Consider the following 26298-nt stretch of genomic DNA (forward strand, 5'->3'; position numbering starts at 1 on the left):
ATATATAATTACATATTGTTTTTGTGATTAATCACTATGCTTTAATTATGTTCAATTTGTAACAATGAAAATAGATCCTGCATATCAGATATTTACATTACGATTCATAACAGTAGCAAAATTATAGTTATGAAGTAGCAACGAAAATAATTTTATGGTTGGGGGTCACCACAACATGAGGAACTGTATTAAAGGGTCGTGACACTGGGAAGGTTGAGAACCACTGCTTTAGATAATAGTTGATTGAACTTCAGTAGACTGAATTAAAAGTTAATCTCTCGTGGTGGTTGTGCTGCTCCACATCATGACTAACAGATTGTAGTACTAATTAACCAAATCTTCTGTAAAAATGTGTATCTTCTTTCTATCTATAGCCAACTCAAACTAGCTTAAGAAATAAACATTAAATAATGGTTGGGGTTTATAGTTTCCCATACGCGGGAGGACCCCAGTGGATATCATAAGGGCTGTTTCTGCCTGGCTCCATTCTTTCAGGCTTCTGCTGCACACAGGCATCTCTGCCACCGGGGACAAGGTGGCTGTCTTTGCTTCCAGGTCTCCGACCTCCCAGTTTAATGCGCCCTTGGAGAGAGCTTGTCTGAAATGGCGTTCTCTTTCCTTTGGATCTGCTATTACTAAACCCCCAGGAGAGTAGAGGGGGAAATCTGGTAAAGACACCAAAACTCTAAAGAGTTTAAAAGCTAAAAGTCCTGAAAGGTGTAAGGATAATAAGGAACAGAGTTAACTCCATAGCATCAACTCTTTCAGCTCCATTTTGATGTAAGCTTGTGTTTTATAAGCATTGGATGTATTTATGTTTTATCTACTATGTGGGGTGTAAGAATGGTTCAAAAGGATCAGCTATACTAAATTTGTAACTGGTATTTATGTTTAAGGCAGTTCAATCAAATGTTATTGTTTAAATACACAAGAGACTGTCAATGTTATACTGACAACGAGTTTAGTAAACGGAGCACTAAAATTTACATAGAGGTGCATATTCCTCTCAAACCCAGAGGTCCCTCAGACATTAAGCAATCTAACAAAACACACAAAAAAGATCATTGGATTTTAAAATATGATCCTAGAATTATTGTAAAACTATTTTTAGAGGCAAATTCACAGTTCTCTCAACTTCATTCTTTCATCATTATATGACTCTCAGTGGTACGACAAAAGATATGTCTATTTGAAACTTTTTCAATAGTCAATTTGTGTGTATGTTTTTTTAAAGGCAGCTGACCTAGTGACAGGACTGGAGTAGTTATGCCGAAATGAGGCGGAATCAGTAGTGCCTTAAGCACCCCAATGTAACAAAGAGAAAGTCAAGCAAAAAGCTATCACCCCACTTCATTGAGGCAGATATCTGTGGCCTCTCCAACTGCACGTTGAGAGTAATCTCAAGGTATTTTCGAAAAAAGAAATTAGACGTGGGCTGACAGCACCGAGGCTGGTGCCAGAGGGGGACTCTGCGCACCCAGGCGCCTCCACTTACAGCTAATGTGTCATCAGACCAGCCATGGTCCCCTCTGCCCTGCTGCCCTCAATTGCTATGTTCCAGTAACAGTATGTAAAAGGGCGAAGGATTATTATGATAATGTTTTCTGAAAGTTAAAGTTCTTATGAAAAGCAAGAAAATGCCTCGAATCCAAAAAAAAAAGCTGGGTATAAACTAGATGTAAGTATTAGAATGATTATGATCTCAGTTTCCTTAACAATAACAAAACCAGTAGTCGCCGGAATTATGCTTTTTATTCATCTTCCTTGTTTCAAAGAGTCATGGTGGTTTTCATAGTACAGAGAGCATTTGTGGCTCCTAGTATCACAGAACCAAGACAGGCGTGGAACATGCCGAGCCCCGGCATCTCCCTCTGAGTCCTGGAGGAGCGGTAGCTATAGAAAATCCAATTAGGTTCGGGGAGGGGGCTACCAGTGAAATGAGAACCCCAAATCAAGACTTTGCTTTGGGCTTGGGCTATGATCCTTAGGATATCCAGGCAGCCAGAGAAAAGCTCATTCCCAGGAAATCCTGTGACTGACGTGGAAGCAGGCCAGCACACGGGAGACTCATGTAGGGTGAGTGTTCAGCACCTTTAGAGTGCTGTGAACCCAGAGGGATGCGACATGCTCCTCCCTGAGGGAACTCACCCTACCCTTCTCAGTTAGCTTCCAAGGCCAAGGGTCTTTAACTCCTTTATTAATTCAGCATAGCTTCTCTGTTGTCTATTCTGCACCAGGCCCTGTGTTGGGTGCAGAGCACAGAGAGGACTCAGAGTCCTCAACAGGGAAATCAAAATATGGTAGAAAAAGCATTTGTTCTAGCATATGATATAACAAGGCATTGTGGTTCAAAGTAAAGAGGATACAGTGAGGAGTCAGACTTAGCCCTCAAGGAGTTCACAGACTAGCAGAGGCCTAGAGGGCACAGCAGACAATAACAGGGCAGCCTGTGGTAAGGACCGAAAGGAGGCTCAGACTGTGCACTGTGGCAGCACAGGAGGACACGACACCTACTGAATAACGCAGTGGGAAAAATTCACGGCCTCCTGAGGAAGTCTGAGCAATTTCATCTGGTCCAAGTGGAAGTACTGAATCCCACTGTCCTGGGGCAGAGGCTGTGCAGCCTCAGGGTGGCCTCTGTGGGTCCCTCGGGCTACCCCACAGGCAGGCTGCAAGGTCTCTTCCCTATGGCTGTAGTTACACGATACCCTGTGGATATCTGCTACCTTGTGGATATCTGCGGGGAGACTGGTGACCAGGAAAAACTGATCCAGATAACAAGGGCCAAATAACAAAGGCCTGAGGTAAACATTAGGAGCCTAGGAGTGAGGAACCAAGAGTTAGGGAGCATGAGCAGGACCAGCAGATTGAACAAGGGCACATACCAGCAGGAGGCCACTCACTACCGGCGCATTCTTGCACTTCCCCTGGGGGGCCACCTTTGCTAGATGGATACTAAGGGTTCAAGGACAGGATGGGGCATCTGGGAGCAAAGGACCACAACCTATGCAGTCCTTTCTTCATGTCTCTATATCAGAGGCCTTCAGTCTTTCCTCTTTTCTTCACAGCTGCCATCACCTGCCCTATCTTTTCATTCTACCAACCTGAAAGTGGCTGAAGTGGGCTTAGTTAGGATACCAGCATCACGGTGTCGGTCCCAGGGCCCTGAAGACCTGGGTAACTGGCACAGAGTTGAGTGCCTATAGTGGTTTTTGTTCATCAAGTAGAGCCAGCTTAAAATTACACGGCTGGGAGGAATTTTCCTGCTGCCTGTGCACAGGGAACAGCGCCAGCCAGTTATCATTTCTTCTTCACAGCACTACCACCTACACCATCTCTCCAGCTTAGGCCTCATGTCTGTCCTTTCTATCTCCAAGTGCCAGGACTTCTACCTGCTATTCTTTTTCTTCACAGCTGCCATCACCCATCTGTTCCTCTCGCTAATCCTCATTCTGGATTATGCCTGTCCCCAAACCGCTTTTCTTGCTACTCCCAAAATGTGCACATAGGCCCTTTGCCTATTAAGGAAATTCATTGCCTATTAAGGGAATTTCTCGCTAAGGAGAAGTAAACATGAGGCAAGGGGAAGGAGAAAGGGCAGGGCAATTTAGAGCTGGATAAGTCTTTAGGAGTACTCATACTGGACATCTGTGGTTCACGCTGGCATGGGACTGACGTCCCTCCCTTCTTGGATAGTCCCAAAGAAGTCCTGATATTCTCACTCTCTCCACCCTTTAGCCCTGATGTAGAGCTTAGCCATCTTGCCTATTTCTATCCATTTAGAGTGCAGTGCTCTGGAAAGCTTTGCTGAACAAGAACTCAGGAGGGGGATGCCCTTTCAATCCTCCCCCTACACCACCACTCTTGTCCACCTCACCCCACCTGCCTCCATGTGCCAACCTGACAATGGGCTTGACAGTGGCCTTCACATAAAGAAGTAGAGATAAGTAGTCATTATTTCATCCTACATGCCAGGCTAATTGTAGCCTTTAATAGGCAATGAGGAGCCACAAATTATTTTCAACCAGGAAATGGCAACAGAATACACCTTACATTATTATGCACAGGCACTCAAGAAATAGCTACATAAATGTATAAATGAGTGAATGATCATAGCTGACTACTGAGAAGATAATGACGAATGTATGACAGGCCACCGTAAGACACTGGCTTAAGCTACCTGCTGAAGTAGGTGAAGTTAATCCCTACTTTCCTCCCATAGGACTACTCCCCCATCTGACGGGTGCATCCTAGGCTATGCTCTACCACTAAGACTTGCTCTCTGGGCCATTACCTAGCGCCATATATACAGGGTAGGACAAAGTTCTGAGTACATGAAACACAGTTTATTCTTGTACTATTATTTATTAATTATTGTATTATTTTCCATATGAACAACTGTAAATCTACTTTTGTCCCACCCTGTATATAGCTGATATACCGATTTAAGAGGGACAAAAAAGAAATCTCTCATAATAGAGTTTCCCTCAAAGTAACAGGCTACGGGGGAAACAACCTAAAATAAGAGCAACCAATCTGGTATCATCTGAGAGACCCAGTATTAGTTCAGCCCCAAAATTATTAGACAAGGGTCATCTCACTTCGCAAACAGTGATTTCCGTAGGTCCAAGCAGGCCAGACTCAGCGGTTTGGAAGGTCCAAGACCTTCCTAAGGGTGAAGAGTTTCTCCACTGGCAAATAGAGTGGCTGGGCTGGGACAATAGTCTAAGAAAAACAAACTTAGGGGAAACCTAGCAGCCTGGACAAGCCCCGGGGCAGATGACTCCAGGCACAATAAAGATGCAACTAAGATGATGAGCTTCAGTTATGCAACTTAGAGCCCAACATCTACTAACTATCCCACCAACTGCATTTTTTAAAAAATTTTCTCCCTCTTCTAGCCTCATAAACTGTGAGCTCCTTGAGGGCAGAGACTGTGGGAAGTTTTGTCCAATGTTTTAAAGCCGTAAGTCATGTCTTTTTCTCATCAGGAACCATCCTAATAAATGAACTTCAGGTTATCTTTCATAGAAATAATGCCATCAGAAACAATATGGACTACTGGTATTGAGCCTCTCAGTCTCTCCCTAGGAAATAATGCTTTCTGGATGCGTAAGGGCAGGTTGCGCAGAGTTGCAAAGCTAAAGAAGGGAGGTGACCCCATGTTTCTGTTTTGCCCAACTCCTCTTGGATAGCCTATAGAGCTCGTCTATTACTGAACAAATCATCCAGACCCTTCTTCATGACATGACATCTGCTTGGAACCTCAGTCATTGGAAAAGACGAGTCCTGTGATTTTCATTTTGATACCAGAGTCCTATGTGCAGCCAGGACTTGCTGATCATGCAGCAAGCAGGCCCTCTGCCTTCCCTGGGGATAGGAAGAAGAGAAATCACAGACCAATCCTCTCATTTTACAGATGGAGACCTGAGGCAAAGAGAGTTTAAGGTCCCAGAGCCAGCATGGCAGACCCAAGATCATATCATGGTCTCCCAATTCACACAGTTCAGTGCTACTTTGGCTACAGTAGCTATGGCAAATTTTTCATTTTATCTTTGAGAGGTGAAAAAGGTAGGGAGCAGAATATTGCATTTTGGGATTCCCTGTAGGCTTCTGTAAGCTATGCTATCCTGGCCTCCATGATCCTGGCTATGGTTGCCTTCTAATGGTTTCCCTTCTATGGAAAGTTGGATCCTAAGCCAATTAGTTTTGAATTGGGTCAGAGTTCCTACCAGGGCTGGTGTAGTCACCTTGCACATGGCCCAGGATCTCTTGGTCTGTGAACAAGCGGAAGGCAATCTGCTCACACTCCCGCCTGATCCCACACTCAAACAAACACGCAAACAAGCCCTCCTCCACAGCAGCCAAATCGGAGTAGCCACAGGGCCCGCAGTGCAAGATCCAGGGGGAGGACCAGCAGGCAGCCTCCAAGGGGGTCCGGTTGAGGTAGATGCCTAGGTTAACCCTCCGTTTCTTACTGGTTGGGTGTGAGTACAAGAGCCATGATTCTGACAGTGTTCCAGCTTCCTGCTTGGGCCTCACAGAACTGCCCAGCAGAGGGCTCTGCTGAATGGTAGGAGCATCTTTGCCATTAGGGTCCTGGCATTCATTTGGAATCTCCAGGGGCCGGAAACTCACCACACTGCCTTGGCAGCCACGCGGGGGCTCACAGAGCTGCTGGCTCAGGGCTGGTTTCTGAAAACATTCACCATGGTCAGTGCTCAGAGCCTCTGCCCGGCATCTGTTTGGTGTTCGGGCACTGCAATACAGCACAGGATGGCCGGCCTTCCCAGTCACCTCTGCCACTTCGCACTCCACTGTCACCATGGGCTTAATGAGCCTGCCATGGTGCCATGTGGTCCCTAGGTCATCACTGTAGATCATCAGGGAATGAGGCCTGGCTTTACATGGTAGCCGGAAGCAAAAGAACCAGTAAGGGATGTAGTAGGTGTATGCAGGGATGATGAGCCTCCCAGACTGCAGCTGGATGCCATGACCTGGGCCCACAGCAAATGTGGCCCAACGCTTCACCTCTGGTCCAATGACCTCCTCAGTCAGGTCCCTCACGCTGCTCCACGAATAGCCAGAATCTCGACTGCAGATGAAGCAGAGGCGAGCAGCATTCCTGCCTGTCATAATCTGTTGACGCTCGGTGACATGGCCCTGCACACAAATGAAGAACAGGTACACACAGCCAGTGTTTCGCTCCCATACAGGACAGGGGTTCATGGTCCGATGCCCAGGTAACACGGCTTCCATCAGTGGTGTTACTGGTCCCCACTAGACAAGAAGAAGGGAGAGCGAGCAGGAGTGAGAGATTAATAAGAAGACATGAGGCTCATTAAAAGCATTGGAACTTTTCAGAGAAAATAAATAAATGGTATTAAAATCTATAAAATTGGGAAGGCCCAACTATTCACTTAATTCTCATGCTATCCCCTCTGTCCAAAACATTCTTCCTCACTTTGTCTCGATGCTCAAATAAATGGTATCAAAACTCACCTCCTGTTTTATACCAAAGGCTTTCTCTTTGTATATACAAAAGACTTATAGCAATTATTATATAACATTATATTTTTATGTGACCCACTCCCTCTCTAAACTATGAATCTTTTTAGAGTAGAAACCAAATTGTTCTAATTTTGTATCTCCAGTGCTCAGTACATGATAGGAGCTACATAAATATTTTTAAAAAGAAAGAAAGGACTCGCCTCCAAAAGAAAAAGAAGGAAGATAAGAAATACAAAGCAAGACAGACAGACATGGAAATTTTAGGCATATAAAAGGAAATTTAAGATAAAGGTTTTATTTCCTTCCTCTACTACCCTGGGGAGGCAATTCATAACATTGTCATTAAAAACTCAAGCATGGAGTCAGAAACACCTAATTTAACCCTGCTTTCATCACATATGCGACCTGGGGCAAGTTATTTAATCTTCCTTTGCTTCAGTTACATCAGTTAAATGGAGGATGTAATAACATGCTCAGAGAGTTGTTGTTGCAAGGATAAAATAAGATAATGTCTAATATCACAAAGAGAGGTCTAACCACCTTAATATACTTTTAAAACAATATTAGAAATTGATAAGTTCAAAAGAGAAATGGACCAAGAGCAAGATCAGACAACTCACAGAAAGAGAGAAAAAATGAAAATATGTTCAACCTCACATATAAAAGAGAAGAGCAAGTTAAAATTAAGATAGTATTTAAAAAATACTTTTATTGATTTCAGAGAGGAAGAGATAGAGATAGAAACATCAATGATGAGAGAGAATCATCAATCGGCTGCCTTCTGCACACCCCCCCCTTCCCACCAAGAATTGAGCTGGCAATACAGCATGTGCTGGACCAGGGATTGAGCCTCAACCTCCTGGTTCATAGGCTGACACTCAACCACTAAGCCACTCCGGCCGGGTAAGATAGTATTTTTCATCTAATGAACTGGTAACATATAAACTTTAACAATACTTTTCTGTTGGCAAAAAAATGTGAAGAAACAGACATTCTCAAGTACGAATTGGAGTGTAACATGGTTTAACATTTATGTAGGATCTATCAAAATTACACATGCACGTAGCCTTTCCGAGCATGCCCAATTTTGGGAAATTATCCTAAGATATATCTGTTCATCTAATTAAGTATATATATTACTCACTGTGGGGGAGATCCAAGATGGTGGTGAAGTAAGTGGAAGTGACACTAACCTCCTCTCAGGACCAAACCAAATTACAAGTAAATTATAGAACAATTAACCTGAATAACCAACCTGAATAGCTAAAGTCTTATAACCAAATATTTATAGAAGCCACATCAAGACTGGTAGGTAGGGTGGAGACACAAAAAGGGCTGGTCCTGCAACCAGATGTGGTGGTTGTGAATCAGGAGGAATATCTCAGCTGCAAAGGTACCCCCTGAGGAACAAGGGGTCTCAACTCCATGCTAGGCACCCTAGTCTGAAGCACCAGTGCCAGGAAGAGGAGCTTAACATCTGGCCCAGAGTACTATGTAACAATGAAAATGAACAAATCACAGCTGTACACCTAATTTGGATAAACCTCGAGAATATTGAACAAAAGAAGCCAAACATAAAGGATACATAGAGTATATGATTGTCTAAACACTATGCTGTACAACCTGAAACCAATACAAAATAATACTGCATGTAAACTGTAATTTAAAAAACTAAAAATTTAGAAATGATTAAAAACAAGCAAAACTAAAATCACGAGCTACACATCAGGATAATAATTACCTCTGAGAAGGAGAGAGGAGACATAAGAAGCTTCTAGGGCCGTGATGGCGAACTTGTAACACGCGTGTCAGAGGTGACACACGAACTCATGTTTTTGGTTGATTTTTCTTTGTTAAATGGCATTTAAATATATAAAATATCAAAAATATAAATGTTTTACTATGGTTGCAAATATCAAAAAATGTCTATATGTGACACGGCACCAGAGTTAAGTTAGAGTTTTTCAAAATGCTGACACGCCGAGCTCAAAAGGTTCGCCATCACTGGTCTAGGGTAACATCCTAATTTTTTCCTTAAATGATAAATTCACAAGGTTTGGCTCTATCAATTCAGAGCTGACATTTATGTTTTGTCTTATGTTTTCTATATGTGTGTTATCACTTCACATTGAAATGTTTTAAAAGGCATAAGAAAAGTTATTGGGGGAAAAAGTTTGCTAGTCATTGGGAAGTCAGCATATTCTATATAATAAAAGCCTAATATGCTAAGTGTCCGGTCCGCCATTCAACCAATCAAAGCATAATATGCTAATGATATGCTAAGGCTGCTCAACTGCTCGCTATGATATGCACTGACCACCAGGGGGCAGACACTCTGACTGGTAGGTTAGCTTGCTGCTGGAGTCCGGCCGATCGGGACTGAGCGAGACGGGCTGGACACGCCCTGGAGCCCTCCCACGGTCCCTCTTCAGCTGGTCAACCTTCTGTGTCCCTCCCCAGCCCCTATCGTGCACTGGTGGGGTCCTTGGCCTGGCCTGCACCCTCTCACAATCCGGGACCCCTTGGGGATGTCGGAGAGCTGGTTTCGGCCTGACACTGGAATGACCAGTCACTATGATGTGCACGGTCCACCAGGGGACAGATGCTCAATGCAGGGTCTATCCCCGGATGGTCAGTGTGCTCCCACAGGGGGAGTGCTGCTCAGCTAATGGTGATGGTGGGAGCCTCTTCCGCCTCTGTGGCAGCACTAAGGATGTCTGACTGCCAGCTTAGGCCCGCTTCCCCCAAGGGCTCCCAGACTGCGAGAGGGTGCAGGCCGGGCTGAGGGACCCCCCTGAGTGCAAGAATTTCATGCATGAGGCTTCTAGTTAAGGATATATACTTGTATTTGTTTCTTTATGAAGAAGCACTAGAAAGATACGTTAAGAAACAACAGTGATTGCCTATAGGAGGTAAAAGACTAGGAATGGGATGTATACCTCTTTATACTGTTTTTATTTTTCAGCCATATAAATCAACTAGAGGCCCGTTGCACAAAGAGATTCGTGCAATAGGCCTTCCCTTCTTCTGGCTGCCAGCACTGGTTTTCTTCCGGCACCCGAGACCCAGGCCTTCGCTCCGGCCGGAGCCACCTCCCGTCCTCTGTCTTCGCAGCCCCAGCCGGAGCCGCCTTCCATCCTCCGTCTTCGTGGCTCTGGCTCACCTTCAGTCTTCGCTCCACCACTTGGAGCCTACGTATGCAAATTAACCGCCATCTTTGTTGGCCGTTAATTTGCATATCACGCTGATTAGCCAATGGGAGGCGTAGCGAAGGTACGGTCAATTACCCTGTTTGTCTATTATTAGATTAGATTAACTAGCCAAAACAAAAAATAAGTTTTAAAAATTTAATTCCTATGTGAATGGGCAAGAAATATTAAGCAAAGCTCAGTTCACAGATTCTCAAAATCATAAGGACCTAGTGCTAACACCCGTCTTACAGAAGATTCTCTTCTAAGTTTTCTAGTTAAAGATCATTCAGTCCCTCCCTGAACTAGACTAAGGACAGGGAACTCACTATCCCTGTACTGGAGCAACCCATTCTACAGCAAGTGCCTTGTGCACTGTAAACACTTCAAATATATGTGCCAAAGTCAATGTAATTATTGGACAGAAGCCCTCCTTCCTCTACAAAGTTCCCCCAGATTGCTAACTAATTGAAGACTGCTTCCTAAATCCTCCCAAATGGCATGTTACTCTCTGGAAACTCTCTATGCATAAGAAGTTCACATCGATATCTGACTGCATTGTAAACCCCTGAAGGAAGGACCTCAGTTCTCTGTGATTCTCAAGGAATCAAGGTCCAGGAGGCCACCAGTGGGAGGGTGCAGCCTTCCTGCCTTGAGGAGGGGAAAGGCACCCACAGAGCAGACTCCAGGATCGCAGATACCATCAGAAAAAGGAGAAAGGGCACCATGGGTATCAGAGGAGGAAAAGACCATATCTGCATGTGGAGAATCCAGGGAGAAACCTTTGATTCTGCTCACCTTTGACCCACTCACTTCGAGAATCAGCTTTAATGCTGTGGCCACACAATAACTTCTCCGATCCTCAAATGCATCTGCACTCCTTCTTCTAAGGAAATTCCCCACTCTGAGTGGACCTGCCTTGTGACACTTCATGGATTGTGTATGGGAGTTTTGAACACTTACATCTGTGCCCAGTTCTGCTTTCTCTATGCACTTCAGTTGTGCAAATTCTTCACAAAGAGAGGCCTGAATCTGTCAACTTTTGTATTGCCTCCCTCCCACATCCCCCTTGACTTAATGCTTGGTATATTTAGGTGCTCAATAAAGGAGGAAAGGATAGAGAAAGAAAGGAGAGAGGAATGGAAGGGGCGGAGAGAGAAGGGAAGGAGAGGGGGAGAATATAAGGGAGGAGTGAAGGGAAGGATTATAGAAATGCTCTCAGATAGAAACAATACTCTATATAAACAATGCCCAGAGGCTCCTCTCCCTCCCAAGTGCCTAGAACAGCCCTGGGGAGCAGATTTAATTCCCTATTGTCGCTCTGAAGATAGAACCCCTGTCTCTTCAGCACCATGTGGACACAAACACTTTATGAATAGCACTGAACGTGTTTCCAATGAAAAATAACTCATCTGATGCACAGTCATTTGAATAATTAATATTGCTCAGATCAAGAACCTTGAGACAGATATAAGAAATCCATCAGCACTGCTACTCCCTTTAGAAATAGGAGAGTGGGGGAAATTACTGTACTGGGCAAGCTAGTCATTGGGAAGTCAGAAGCATAGCCATCCTTAGTAGCTGAGAGGAGAAAATGATTTGGACCAGATATGTCTAAAATAAAGTTTATATGAAGCTAGAAGAAACAGTAAACTAAAGATGAAAGCACTAGAATCCAAATTATATCATCCAGCTGCAGCAATGGAATATAAGCAAGCTGAGGCTTGACAGAAATGTAAAATGAGTCTTGGGTTTAAAAGTCTGGATGGAGAAACATGATTAAAGAACAACAAATGTAATAGCCAAAAAGCATTATGAAAAAATACTAAACATTATTAATAATTAGGAAAGTGAAAATAAAAACTACAATGAGATATCACCTCATATCCATTAAGATGACTACTACCAAAAAACACACACAAAATAAGTGTTGGCAAGGATATAGAGAAACTGGAAGCCTTGTGCACTGTTGATGTGGAAAACAATATGGAGGAACTTCAATAAATTAAAAATAGAATTACCATATGACCCAGCAATTCTACTTGTAGGTATAGGTCCTAAGAATTGAAAGCAATGTCTCAAATATATATTTGCACACCATGTTCATAGAGCATTATTCACAATAGCCAAAAGGTGGGAGTAACCCAAGTGTCCATCAACAGAAGAATGGATAAACAAAATGGATAAACCAATGAATAAACATAATTTACAATGAACTATTATTTAGTCTTTACAAAGAAGAAAATCCTGCCAAATGCTACAAGATGAACCTTGAGGATATTATTCTAAATCAGTGATTTTCAACCTTTTTCATCCCATGGCACATATAAACTAATTACTAAAATTCTGCAGTACACAGAAAAATATACTTTTTGCCAACCTGACAAAAAACAGGCTTAATTTTGATTCATTCTCATCAGACAACTAGTGTTGGGTTTGCTATTGTCATTTTTTAAATTTGACAATGTACGGGCAAAGAGGTCAGTGCCCCTGACTAAATAGTCAGGTATTACATGCTTTAAAAATTCACTGCTTGAATTTTTGAAAATCACTGCTCTAAATGAAATAAGCCATCATAAAAAGAACAAATATTACATATGAGATACCTAAAATAATCAAACTCATAGAAACAAAGTAGTATAATGGTTATTAGAGACTGGGTGGAGGGGCGCGGGAATGAGTTGTTCAATGTGTACAGAACTGCTGTCATGCGCAATGACAAAGTTTTAAAAAGATCTGTTGCCCTAACCAGTTTGGCTCGGTGGATAGAGCGTCGGCCTGTGGACTAAAGGGTCCCAGGCTCGATTCCGGCCAAGGGCATGTACCTTGGTTGCGGGCACATCCCCAGTAGGGGGTGTGCAGGAGGCAGCTGATCAATGTTTCTCTCTCATCGATGTTTCTAACTCTCTATCCCTCTCCTTTCCTCTCTGTAAAAAATCAATAAAATATATTAAAAAAAATAAAAAGAAGCAATAGATGAGAAGCTCTTTAAAATTAAAAAACAGGGTAGCAAAAATAAAAAAAGTCAATAAAGGAAAAAAGATTCTGTTAAAAAAAAATAAAAAGATCTGTTGCACAATAATGTGCATACAGTTAATACCATAATGTACACTTAAAATGATTAAGATGGAAAATTTTGTTAGGTGTATTTTACTACAATTAAAAGTTTTGTGTTTTTTTAAAAAACAACAAATGTGAAAAAGACTTGTTTCAGCTGACCGTCTACTTAATATTTATTAGTCAGCTGTATTATGCAGGATCAAAAAGTAAATGCTACTTTACCTTAGGATGTGTGAAAAGGATACAAGATGGGATAGCCATCTCATTGGTGGGGTGGCTCTATCCTTGGGGTCCTAAGTTCAATTCTGAGTGCCATTCTTTTAAAAAGGACTCTAACATCCCAGAGTAATCCGTTTTCAAGGGCCCAGAAACCAAATCCAGACTGTGACCTAAGAAGACACTAAAGAACTCAAGTTGTGAGTCCCCAAAACAGAAAACTCAGTGGGCATGAACACCCACTTTCAGGTATATCAAAGAGCAGTCTCAGCAGAAGGGACTGTATCATGTATAGATTGACAACCCCAGAACCCCAGAAGGCAGAACAAGACCAATGGGTAATTATAGAGGAGTGTGGATCGTCTCATCCTCCAAAAAAAAGTTAACAGCAGCCACAGGATGAATTCCTTACTTGAGGAGTAAGCAGAACCTTTATAGAAGATGACTAATGTTGAGTTCCTACTATGCAACTGCTATTATTAATCACATTCTGCAGATGATGAAACAGAAAAGAATCAAGTATCCTTGGTCACAGGGCCAATAAATTGTAGGTCTTGCCTGACTACAAAGCCATGCTCTTAACCACTAAGCTATTAGTAGCTACCAATGGAATACAGAAGATTTCTATACTGGAAAAGAAGTTGGGCTTATGACTTCTAATTTCAGGATTCTACAACTGAGTTAATCAGAGAATAAAAATGAATAAAGCATGAGGTAAGAAGAACAGTAGTAGTAGAGAATGATTGTTGTTACCATATACCCTCCAATTCATTATCTGCTAGTTGTGGTCTTTTTTTTTTCCTCTTTTTTTGTTCTTTTTTTTTTCCCTCTAAAAAAATATGGAACGCTTCACGTGCTATTTGCGTGTTATCCTTGCGCAGGAGCCATGCTAATCTTCTCTGAATCGTTCCAATTTTAGTATATGTGCTGCCGAAGCGAGCACTAGTTGTGGTCTTAAACAAGCTACCTACCTCTCAGAGCACCAGGATCCCTCATCAGCAACCCTGGACTAACAATGTCTACTTTTTTCAGTGACTTAGAAAGAGAAAAGAGAATGGGAGTGAAAAGTACATATGAACCACGGAGGCCTCTAGAGATCAAGTCCGAAGCCTGCTTCTACTCCTTTATTGTAGCTGTGTGACCTTGAGCAATGTGGCAAGCTCTCTGAGCCTGTTTCCTCATCCGTAAAATGTGACTGACAATAATTCCTACGTCACGGAGTGGCCGAGAGGATCAATGTGCCCCTGGCACACAGTCAGTGCTCCGTGAGCACTGCTTTTATTGCCTTTTCCTCTTCAACTCCTGCACAGGGTTGTCCCTGCACTGGTGGGAAAAGGAACAGAGCAAATGTGGAGAGAAACTGGGGCCCAGGCCCAGATCGGGGAGGAGTCACCTGTACAAAGTGCCCCGTCCTCAGCCCTCGCCTCAGCACCAGGTGGAGCGCGTCCTCATCCCTGCTTGTAGAGCGCTTCTCTGCAAAGGCCAGGAAGGTGTGGGTGGGGGGTATGTAGAGCAGGGCTGGGATCCGGTAGGTGACCCCTCCCTTGTCTTCCTGCTGGAACAGAGGGTTGTTGAAGGAGCACGATGTCACTTCTTCCATGACCTCTGCAATAATAGGAGGCAGCTCAATGTGTATCCATATCCAAATGCTGGCTTGTATACAAGTTCTGTTCTATCATTCCATTTCTGGAGATCACTGAGAGCCAGAGATGTTTATTTTTCTTAATATAAAAATAACATTATGGTCCCAACTGCACAAAGCCAGCAATACGCATTCTTGTTTAACACATCCATCCCCCCGACTCTGTGGGAATTCTATATAGCCTGTGCCATGTGGGTTCTCTCCAGAGATTCTGCATATACTTCTGCCAAGCATCCAGGGATATTACCAACCCAGATGGCTTCTAATACCAATTTCTTGGCTTGGAGTTTTTAGGCCATTTGGGTAACATATATGTAAACCCAAATCCATATCAAGAAATGCCTGTTTAAGAATTCTTTGGGGCAACTTTTTCCCTCTCTTTGAAATTGGATAAAAGGCAATCTTCTTTGTCATTTCTGCATCAGTAGCGATTTTTTTCCTAGTCCATCCACCCAATCAGGTGTAGATTTTCAAGGGACGTGACTTCATGTAAGGATCTCAGTTTCAACCAAAGTCTAGACCAGTGGTTCTCAACCTTCTGGCCCATTAAATACAGTTCCTCATGTTGTGACCCAACCATAAAATTATTTTCATTGCTACTTCATAACTGTAATGTTGCTACTGTTATAAATCGTAATGTAAATATCTGATATGCAGGATGGCCTTAGGCGACCCCTGTGAAAGGGTCGTTCGACTGCCAAAGGGGTCGCAACCCACAGGTTGAGAACCGCTGGTCTAGACCATGCAGGCCCATAGTTTCATTCACGGTAACAACATGTCTATTAAAGCCAAACTTCTAGGTAAGACCAGCAAGCATCCAGGACTGCTGAGGTCAGGTTAAGGGAGTAACTACTCTGGTTTTCAGTTTACTCTTGGTTTTTAGGCCCCTGGGGATTTCTCTTACTTTCTTACAAATTCAGCTATATTTTTTATAGTTTATCCACCATTATACAGGTTATATAGCTGGCCATAATCCTGAAAATGGAAGTCTCTAGATACATTTCTCAAAGAAAATCAGGAGTTCTACTTTTCAGAGGCCCAAAAAGTGAATTAAGCTAGTTATACAGGACCAGGCTTAACATTTTTTTTCTCTCTCTCTCGCCTGTCATCCATGCCCTAGCTTATAAATAATTTATAAAAATTACCAGGCTGTAAGAACAAGGCCTGTAAGATCACATTCATTCATTTATTTAACAAATATTTCTGTGTACCTACTCTAAGTTAGGCCATATGGTAGCTGTCCACATCGAGGCTGCAGAGTATCTCTGGAGAGCTAACAACTGAGCCAAGGGAGCTCCTGTCTCATATATCCTTACTAGAGGCCCAGTGCACGAATTCGTGCATGGGTGGGGTCCCTCTGGGTGGCCTGCAGCGATTGGGCAGAAACCTGCAGTCCAGCGCTGCATGCAGCTCCTACCTGCCACTCCCACTCATCCAGGCCCCACTGTGCCTGCCACGCCCAATCAGTCCCAATCGGGGAGAGGCTCGCGCTGCCACAGCAGCACTCGCCAGCCATGAGCCCTGCGTCTGGCGCCCTCCCAAGAGGAGTGGCCTGCAGGATCGGGCTGAAACCGGCTCTGCAACATCCCCCGAAGGGCCCTGGATTGTGAGAGGGTGCAGGCCAGGCTGAGGGACCCCACCGGTGCGCGATCAGGCCAGGCAGGGACCACAGGAGGGCTTCAGGGTGTGTCTGGCCCATCTCGCTCAGTCCGGATCAGCTGGACCCCAGCAGCAAGCTAATCTACCAGTTGGAGTATCTGCCCCCTGGTGGTCAGTGCACGCCATAGCGAGTGGTTGAGCAGCCTTAGCATATCATTAGCATATTACGCTTTGATTGGTTGGTTGGTTGTTCTGCCGTTCAGTCTATTTGCATATTACCCTTTTATTATATTGGATACTGTGTCTAGAATATTCTTTTTTCAGATAGCCACATACCTCACTCCCTCACCTCCTTCAACTCTAATGTCATCCAGTCAGCCAGGCCTTCCCTCACAACTCCCTTGAGCTCCTTATCCTCTTTTCCTGTTCTAGTTCCATGCCACTTATCCATACACTATACTTGTTTATATATCCTACAAAATAGACTCATTGTAAAGGGCAGGAATATGTGGGGTTCTTAAAAATATTTTTTATTGATTTCAGAGAGGAAGAGAGAGATAAAAACATCAATGATGAAAATCATGGATTAGCTGCCTCCTGCAAGCCCTACACTGGGGATTGAGCCTACAACCTGGGCATGTGCCCTGACCAGGAATCAAACTGTGACCTCCTGGTTTACAGGTCAACACTCAACCACTGAGCCACACCAGCTGGGCAGCAGGAATATGTGTTTTATTCTCTGCTACACTTCTACGCCTAGAACCATACTTGGTAATTAATAGGTATTTGTTGAGTGACTGAATGAATGGCTGAGCTGGATCTTAAAGGATAAATAGTGATTTAGCCAATTGAAGGGTAAAAAGGAAGTGGGCAGAGAGTGGATGTGAAAAGTCTATAGGTGACAGAAAACACAGTGAGCTGTGGGGAATCTCAGTAGTCCCGTATGACTATCCTGGTCAAAAGCTGTGAGCAGAGATGGGACTGAAGGGGTCAGCAGAGCCCAGATCCTGGGAGGCCCTGATGCCTTATTAAGGTGTTTATCCCACAGACAGAGAGCCACTTAAGAGTTTTTGGCAGAGGAATGGCATGATCAAGTACAAATTTTAGATCAATGTCTCAGGTAGCCTTGTGGCCAATGAACTGAAGAGGAAAGTTACACTGCTTTTGGCTGTATCCTCGTAGTGTCAATCAAGACAAACTTTCATCAATAGTTTATGAAAGATTCATTTAGTCACTATTTCTAAAGAGAACCATGGCTCACTATCATGAGAGAAGTGGGGAGGTGGTCTCCTGAGTCCAGAAGAAAAGCCTCCCTCCTCACTCCAATTCTGAGCTCTCAATAGCACAACTGAAAGGCCTGGGTGAATTGTCTTCTTCCCACAATACTAGACCCTCTCTGTTTCCCCCCAACTTAGGGTCTCCTGCCAGGGAGAGGCAGGCTTTCTTTTAAGTAAAAATCAGCCCCTGACTGAGCTGGTATAAAGATTAAGAACACAGGAATTGGACCAGGCTACGACTGCACGACTTCGAGCATGTTATTTAACTTCTTTATGCCTCAGGACACTCATTTATAAAATTCAATAGTGGTTGAGCGAATTAAGTAAAAAAATTTAAGTGGCTGTTACGGAGCCCATGACATAGTATGAGTTCAATATACGACAGTTATTATTTTTAGATTGTCAATCATTGCATATTCTAGTTTTATTCCTTGAAATCTGTGGATGATGATGGTAATAAGATCCACAATTACAACTCCCCTTCTTAAAAGTATTTAAATCCCTCTGCACGTCTGGGAGAGATATTTTAAACTCTTCTAAGTTAACATTTCAATTCTGAGTTAATACTAACACTAATAATCATCAGCCAACACATGATTATTAGTTAACATTGAAACAAGAATTCTCTACGTGATAAGAATGGAACACAGGAAAGGCACAGAGTGGGAGGAAGGACGAGGACCAAGGAAAGGGAGAGGAAATGGAGAGAGCTCCAAAGGAGAAGCACAGCTTGTCATGTGGGGCCAGATTGGTGTCCCCAGTCTATGTCTTTATTGTGAGACTTTGTGCCAGTCACTTAATCTCTCGAGGTCTTGGATTCTTTGCTTGTAAAATATGGATAATAATAATACCTACCGCCCTAACCGGTTTGGCTTAGTGGACAGAGCATCGGCCTGGGGACTGAAGGGTCCCAGGTTCGATTCTGGTCAAGGGCATGTACCTTGGTTGCGGGCACATCCCCAGTAGGGGGTGTGCAGGAGGCAGCTGATCGATGTTTCTCTCTCATCTATGTTTCTAACTTTCTTTTCCTCTTCCTTCCTCTCTGTAAAAAAATCAATAAAATATATATATATTAAAAAAACAATAATACCTACCAAGATGATCAATACGAAGAACCACTGCAAAGTGCTTTATAAACTTTAAAACACCATAAAGAGAAGTCTTTATTATAAATTTTGATGTTCTCACAATTTCACTTATGGCTTTGCTATCACTACAGCAAGTATCGCCACTATCATTCGTTTTTGTGGTTTAGGCTGATCCTGTTGATGACAGTGTTAACATAGATGGTGGCTCTGGCACTGACACCCAAACTATTTCACACAAACCGTAGGCTGGGAACTACAGGCAGAGAAGAATCTGATGCAGTTCTGCTTCAGAGATGTTCCTTTCAGCAGAGGACGCATATTATTAATTGCGGCTCCATAGGAACACCTTTCAATGAAACCCTCTTACTGGGAGAGGGGGTAAGTGTAGCATGGACTTTGAGTCTTAGTAGCAAATTGCTTTCCTTTTGGGCCTATTTCCTCACTTGCAATGGAGGTAAGACCACCTATTTCTCAGGCTGTAGAAACTATGTAATTCCGCAGATGCCCAACTAATCCAATCAGCCGTCAGCCTCCAGTGACGCCTAGGAGACCTCCCTATCTCATTCATTCCCTCTTAAAAAACGAGTAGGTAAGGAGCACCCATCCTGTCAGGCTTCTGCAGATCCTGTACCAGCGGTTCTCAACCTGTGGGTCGCGACCCCTTTGGCGGTCAAACACCCTTTCACTGGGGTCGCCTAAGACCATCCTGCATATCAGATATTTACATTACGATTCATAACAGCAGCAACATTACAGTTATGAAGTGGCAACGAAAATAATTTTATGGTTGGGTCACAACATGAGGAACTGTATTTAAAGGGCCAGGAGGTTGAGAACCACTGCGTGTAGTCCAAACTCTGCTCATGGCACCGATGGGAAAGCCGAGGCCGCGGAGAGGAATACCCGAAAGTGAGGCCGCTCAGTGACCAGAAGCAAAACCTGGGCCAGGGCCCGGGTCTTCCTTCCCTGGCAAGTCCCGCTCGGGACCCTCTGGGGCCGCAGATCCCTCTCCTGAGCAGGGCTTCCCCGCCTCCTCCCGAAAGCGCGCATTCTCGGGTTTCCGCGTGGCTTCCGCGGAAGGAAAACTAGGACCAGTCCGTAACAGCCCGGGCCAGTGTGAGATGCCAGCGACTGGGTGGCTGACTCAGTCTCCTCCCAGGACTGGATTCCTAAGCCCAGATGGTGCTGCGAACTCGGCCCCACTCCCCGGGCCCCCCCCCGTACTCCCTCCCTCCGCCTCCCAGGCCCGCTCACCTGCGTCGGCCCTCGGCTCCCGCTCTCTCCAGGCTGCGGGGGCGCGGAGGCAGGCCCTCGGGTCTCGGGCACCAGAGCCTGGGAGATGACCGAGGCTGGGGAGACGGAGGCAGGAGAAAGCGCGGCTGCGGACACGAAAACAAACCCCCAAAAGTGAACAGAGAGGGGGACGGAGACATCGAGCGGCCGGGAGGCGGCCGGGCCCAGGAAACGGACACCGCGGGCGCAGGGGGGCGGGGGGGCGGAGAGGGGGGCGCGGGGCCGCAGAGGCCACAGCCGTTGGGACCGCTGGTTAGCAGAGGTCCGGACTCAGCCCCGCCCCCTCGGACCGGGCAGCCGAGGCCCCGCCCCCTCGCTGCCCGGCCTCCGACGTCCCTCCTCCCTTCAGTCTCCGGCCGTCCCAGCCCGGGCGGGAAGAACCTGACCCTTCCTCTTCGACCACCTACCCGCAGGGCCAAGTTCAGTTCTGCCACGTCTCCCAAAGGCTGCGCAGCTCCCGGGCTCCGCCCCACCCTTCCATTTCCTGCCCCCACCCCTCTTCAGTTTTCCATCCCCGCTCTGTTGGTTGGTAGGTATCACCGCCTAAAACTTCCCTGGGCAGCCTGAGAGGCAAGCAAAGGTTCCGGACCTCAGAGCTCAGAGGGGACTCCACAAAAAGGACCAGAGCGCCAGAGTATTGGGCCACCCCTACTCAAAAAATAAAATTATGTTATATGTGTCTGTAAATTATATATATATATATGAATAGTATTAGATTATAATTCACTGAATAAAGTAAAACTGAGCCCATTATATGAGTAATTGAAGCCCAGCCAGTGTGTCTTGGTGGTTCGGTGTCAACCCATGAACCAGGAGGTAAGGGTTCCATTCCCGTCAGGGAACATGCCTGGGTTGCAGGCTCAATCCCCACCCAATGGGGTGTGTGCAGGAGGCAGCCCATTGATGATTCTCTCTCATCATTGATGTTTCTCTCTCTCCCTCTCCCTTCCTCTCTGAAGTCAATAAAAAGATATATTTAAAAAACACCGTATTATGTCTGAAATATCTCATTTTTAAAGATGAGCCTATACAAAATGCTAGGGTTCTACACCAGACTTCCCCAAACTCACAACCAATTCTGTAGACTGTTGTGCCCAGATTTCAAGATTCCCAAGGTCCCACCAGGGAGCCAGCCAGTCCGATGCAAAAGCAAAGAGTCCTTCATTTCGAACTAGTTCGGCTCCCCGACCACACTCACCGATGCAACGGTGAGCCCAGTGGCCGAGAGAGAAAACTCTATGTGGAGAGAGGTTTTATAGGGGGTTGGGGTAAGGGGAGGAGAAAGGACTGTGGGCCCTGCCGATTGGCCAGGCGCAAGTCCGTGTCTTGTTACGCAGGATGTGGTCATATCTATGGCGACTTCCCTTGATTGTCATTGGTTAGTTTAAAGAAGTCCTGGGTGTGGCTAGCAGAGGCTTGGCTTCCGGGAAGAAGCCTTGCTGAGCACATGGCCAAGGTAAGATGGAGGGCATAGCCCTTACCCTGGGGCAAGATGGAGGGCGTAGCCCTTACCCTGGGACAAGGTGGAGGGCGTAGTCCTCGCCCTTTCATAGACCACCAAGCCAATTTTAGAAAAATACCTAAAACTAATGCCATATTTCTCTCAATTCTTCTTTGGCTGATAGTCTCAGTCTTATGCTTGAGGCAATGAGGTTTAGTAGAAATCTCTAGATTTGGAAGAGAAGAGATCTTGGCTCCAATTCTGACTTCCCATTTCCTAGCTGAGTGACATTAGCAAGTTATTTAATTTCTATGCCTCAGGTTCCTCATCTGTAAAATGGACACATATGACCTATTCACGATCTACTTTATGATGCAAATCAGAAAGGTTTCACTCTTCCTGTATAAGGACCCCTCAGTCCTCCATGCTAAAATAGTTACTCCTATTCAAGCCTCCGCAGCACTTCGTATGGATGGCCTCTAAGGAATTTCGAGTATGCCCCACCATCACTCACTCTGATTAATCTGTCAAAAATGGGGACCAAATCCATTCTAATGGTCTCATACAGCATTTAATTAAGGATACTGTCAACTGAACTCCAAGAAACAGGATGAAATCAATCTGCAGACTTGACCTCTATCATACCCAAGGATCTTGACCAAACCAGCTGGAAATACAAACAACAAAAAACGCACAGAAACAAAACATCCCCCAAAACCAACAACCATAAGCCATCAGTAAGTCACCATGGTCTACCTTAGAAAGCCAGATGGTATTCTCTACTCTCTTTATTGGCCTTGTGCCTGGCCTAGGTATTAATTCTGGTACACAGGATACATCGGCTGTTACAGATTCTCTCGGCCCACAAGGAAGTTGAGAACAATTCTATCATCCATAACCATACTGGCCAGTGAGTTGAGGGTCACCTGAATGTATTCCAGGGCTAAAGTGGTATCACTGGTGGCTTCAGCTAAAGTCAGGAACAAATTCCATACCAACGTTTCTAGTAGAATGAGCCTTAAGATAGGGATAACCTCCTGCAGAGTGTGCATAAATGAGTCAGCACCCCTCCAGGAAGCTCCCCCTGTACCCAAGGATACCCTTGTTTTGGAGCAATCTCCACAGTTATCCGATGACTACTTGGTCTATTGGTGATGCTTCCCTAAACACCTGAAAGTTGCTTAAGACCCTCCCTATGGTGCAAGGCACCATGTTTTCAGGGAGAAGGGCAAGTTTGTGCCTGGCTTCCACACAGGGATATCCTGGGGGCATATATGATGCCCTGTTTACAATTGTTGGGGCCTCCCAAATGGCACCTACATCTCTCAGGGAATACAGGTTGACGGTCCCTAATGTGGCCTCATGGCCACATGGTAGGCCTCAGAGCTCTCAGTTGACTTAGAATACTTGAAACCAGTCCTTATTTTGAAAAGACTGTCTAATGGCAATTAGTCCAATCTGTCCAACATGCCTACACAACCAGCCAGGTGGCATTTGTCCTCCCCATAGGATGACTAATAGCTACAAGGGAGGCGAGAGGTTCTGGAAGTTGTGACATGTTTTGCATGGAAGTATAGGAGCTGAAAGTACTGAGTTTTCCAATAGACTTCTCAATACAATAAGGGAAATGGCTATCAAATTGCGATCAGAGTCACCTAGTAGGGATGGCAAAACCAGCAATCAGTCAAGTTTAGGGAGCTTACAACAGTTTGGGGGAGTTTTACTATGCCATTCTCCTCTGAGAGGAAGGCTCCAAGAATGACTCTTTTTTCAAATGTTATATCTACGACCATGTCAAACCAACAAAAGAATCCAGGTGGCTAAACCAGAATTAAATGTGAATACTTAAGGCCTCCCTTTGGCTAAGGTGCCACCTGAAGGGTGTGGCAACCAGGTTGGCCAGGGGATGCTGTTAGGGCAAAGAAAACATACCCAGCACCAGTCAGGACATCAGAATACTGAATTTTCAAAATAAATCTATACAACACTCCCCAACCCCTCATTCTGATCATTACTCAGTAAGCAACTATAATTAATTTTATGTCTTAACTTGACTGGAACACGAGACCCCAAATATTTGGTTAAGCATTATTCTGGATATGTCTGAGAGTGTTTCCGGATGAGATTACCATTTGAATCAGAGCTCTCAGTAAAGCAGACTGCCCTCTGAGATGTTGGTGGGCTTTCATCCAATCTGTTGGAGGCCAGAATAGAACAAAAGTCAGGGTAAGGTAGAATTCACTCTGCCTGTTTGCAAGCTAGGACATCAGTCTTCTGCTTCTGGACTAGAACTTACTCCTGGTTTGCAGGCCTTCTGACTCAGACTGGAATGATATCATTGGGTCTCCTGGTTCTCCAGCTTACAGAAGCAGATTATGGGACTTCTCCAACTCCATAATCATGAGCCCATTCCTTATAATACAGCTCTTTATATATGCACACACATATCCTATTTGTTCTGTTTCTTCAGAGAACTCTAATATAGCCTTCAAGAGGAAGTGATTGCTTTCAGTGGACAGCCATATTTAGTGACCAAACTGCCTTACTAAATATTGACCAGGATGGGGTTAGAGAGGTAGGGTCAGAAATCTTCTGAGTACATTTTTTAAATAGGCTGTTCCAACAGTCAACAAAGTAAATTCCTCTGGATGGAAGAGTTAAAGGTCCATCAAATACCTGGACTGTCAGCCCACCATTAAGTGGCTTTTGCAGTAACAGTTGCACCACTGTTTGACTGCATGTGGTCAAGATAACCAAAAACATGAGACAGATTAGTTTGAAGACCAAAATAGTGTGGTTGGAGTTGACTGAACTAGAAAAGCAACACTAACCTGAAAAACATGTCAACAGTGGTGAGGTACTACTGATAACCCCCAGAGGGAGCCAAAGGTCTGATACAGTAAAATAGCCAAGAGTGGGTGACGGCCATGCCTTGTGCTATGTGGTCTCACTCAAGGCTAGACAAACAGGACTTTTGAAAGGAGTCACAGTCTGGCATGCAGCAGTAGCCTCTCCATCAGAAACATAAGTGTTTTACTTTGTGCTTAGGCTACTATGGTGGGTGTAATACGTCTGGTATGATGGATCCAGGCAACAATGGTGGCAATCTGAGTAGTACGGGCTCCATCAGCAACAGCTTGATCCCAGTTGGTCTCATCAAATAACGGCCCCCCCACTGAGGGCATCTACGTGAGTGACCCAGACAGATGAATTAACAGCAATAATTCATCTGTAGTTTGTGGCCCCGAAGAAGAGTGTCTTTGTTTTGACACTCTGTAGTCTTCCAAGTGGAATACTCGGGGCTCGTGACAGATTGCCCCTCCCAGCAGTTTCTCATTCTTCAGTGGTTCACCTTCAATAGCATCATAAACCAAATCCAGGCAGAGTATTATTCAATACTCATCAATGGTTCCTACAAGAGTCTGTCAAAGGGAATTCTCCCCCAAAGGGTCAAGCTCCCTTACAGCAGCCAAGGCCCATTGCAAAAAAATTCTGAGACAGTTACTCGTCTCTAAATGGATCTAAGGTTGACATGATAGAATATAGGATGGGGTTGGCTATGAGACAAACCAATAGTTGCCATTCTTCCAAGCATCATCCACTGTCTCTGTAATTTTCTCATTTCCTTCAATAAAAAGTAAAAGTTAAAAAAAAAGTGAAGATAACATGTTTATATATGTAAAGAAAAAGGTATACCCAAGTATGCAAGACTCCAAGAAATCATCTTGGAGAGGGTTATTACCTATCTACAAACACAAGTCTTGGGACACCCCCGTGTCTAACAGTAACTCTAACTCATTCATTGTGAAAATACAATTATCCAATTACACTCTTTCAAAAGCTTACAGAATAGAACTATCATCTAAAAAGGGTTGTGGGAGTAGAGGGCCCTAGAAGCTCAGAGAATTACATGACTTACCCAGCTTGACAGGAATAAAACTCCCACCTGTTGATGTTCCACACCCCTCAGTGTGACACTAGATAGGGGGCAACACTCCCAAGTCAAAGAGCAAAACGTGATAAGCATGATGTTTTATAAAGTGAATATGGTTTTAGGAAGTAGGTTCAGCGAGACTTTACTTTTGTAAGGATAGAGGGACAATATCCTTATAGTTCACAGGATCTAGGCAAGTGCTGAGTTCTTCTCTACCACAGGAAAATACTGGAAAAGAAGATGTTCACAATTGTGGAGCCAGATTGCCCAGGTTTAAATCCCAGTTCTATCACTAACTTTTTGTGTCTCATTTCCCTCAGGCTATAAAATGGGGATAATAATAATAATAATAATAATACCTATTTCTTAGGATCATTGTGAGCATTACTGAGTTAATACCTGTACACTACCTGACACAAAGTAAGTACTGAATGTCATTATCACTGGAAAGTTACCAGTTCCTCACTACAGGTTCTTAGGGGTCTCTGACCAATAAAACAGCCTAGAATGAAAGAAACCTATGGTAGAGTAAGGCTGTTAACACTTGCT

The 26298-nt window shown here is 44.4% G+C and overlaps 1 protein-coding gene and 1 non-coding gene across 5 annotated transcripts; both read right to left on the bottom strand.

Moving 5' to 3' along the window:
• Positions 1–940: 940 nt before the first annotated feature.
• NEU3 (neuraminidase 3) lies at positions 941–26202 on the bottom strand. 4 transcript variants are annotated; one of them, XM_036324970.1, is made up of 4 exons: positions 23945–26202; positions 20336–20460; positions 14869–15080; positions 941–6780 (listed from the first exon to the last, which is right to left on the bottom strand). In XM_036324970.1, the coding sequence occupies exons 3-4, from the start codon at positions 15073–15075 to the stop codon at positions 5704–5706; spliced, it is 1284 nt and encodes a 427-aa protein (XP_036180863.1). In that variant the 5' UTR covers positions 15076–15080; positions 20336–20460; positions 23945–26202; the 3' UTR covers positions 941–5703. The 4 variants fall into 4 exon arrangements, with proteins under 4 accessions (XP_036180863.1, XP_036180862.1, XP_036180864.1 ...); XM_036324969.1 differs by lacking the exon at positions 23945–26202 and adding an exon at positions 20782–20879; XM_036324971.1 differs by lacking the exons at positions 20336–20460; positions 23945–26202 and adding an exon at positions 20782–20842.
• Positions 14309–14418, bottom strand: LOC118665652. The gene has a single exon (XR_004970729.1). It is a non-coding gene; the product is annotated as a U6 spliceosomal RNA (small nuclear RNA).
• Positions 26203–26298: the final 96 nt, after the last annotated feature.

Source organism: Myotis myotis, unplaced genomic scaffold (assembly GCF_014108235.1).
Source record: "Myotis myotis isolate mMyoMyo1 unplaced genomic scaffold, mMyoMyo1.p scaffold_m19_p_10, whole genome shotgun sequence".
Taxonomy (NCBI): Eukaryota; Metazoa; Chordata; class Mammalia; order Chiroptera; family Vespertilionidae; genus Myotis; species Myotis myotis.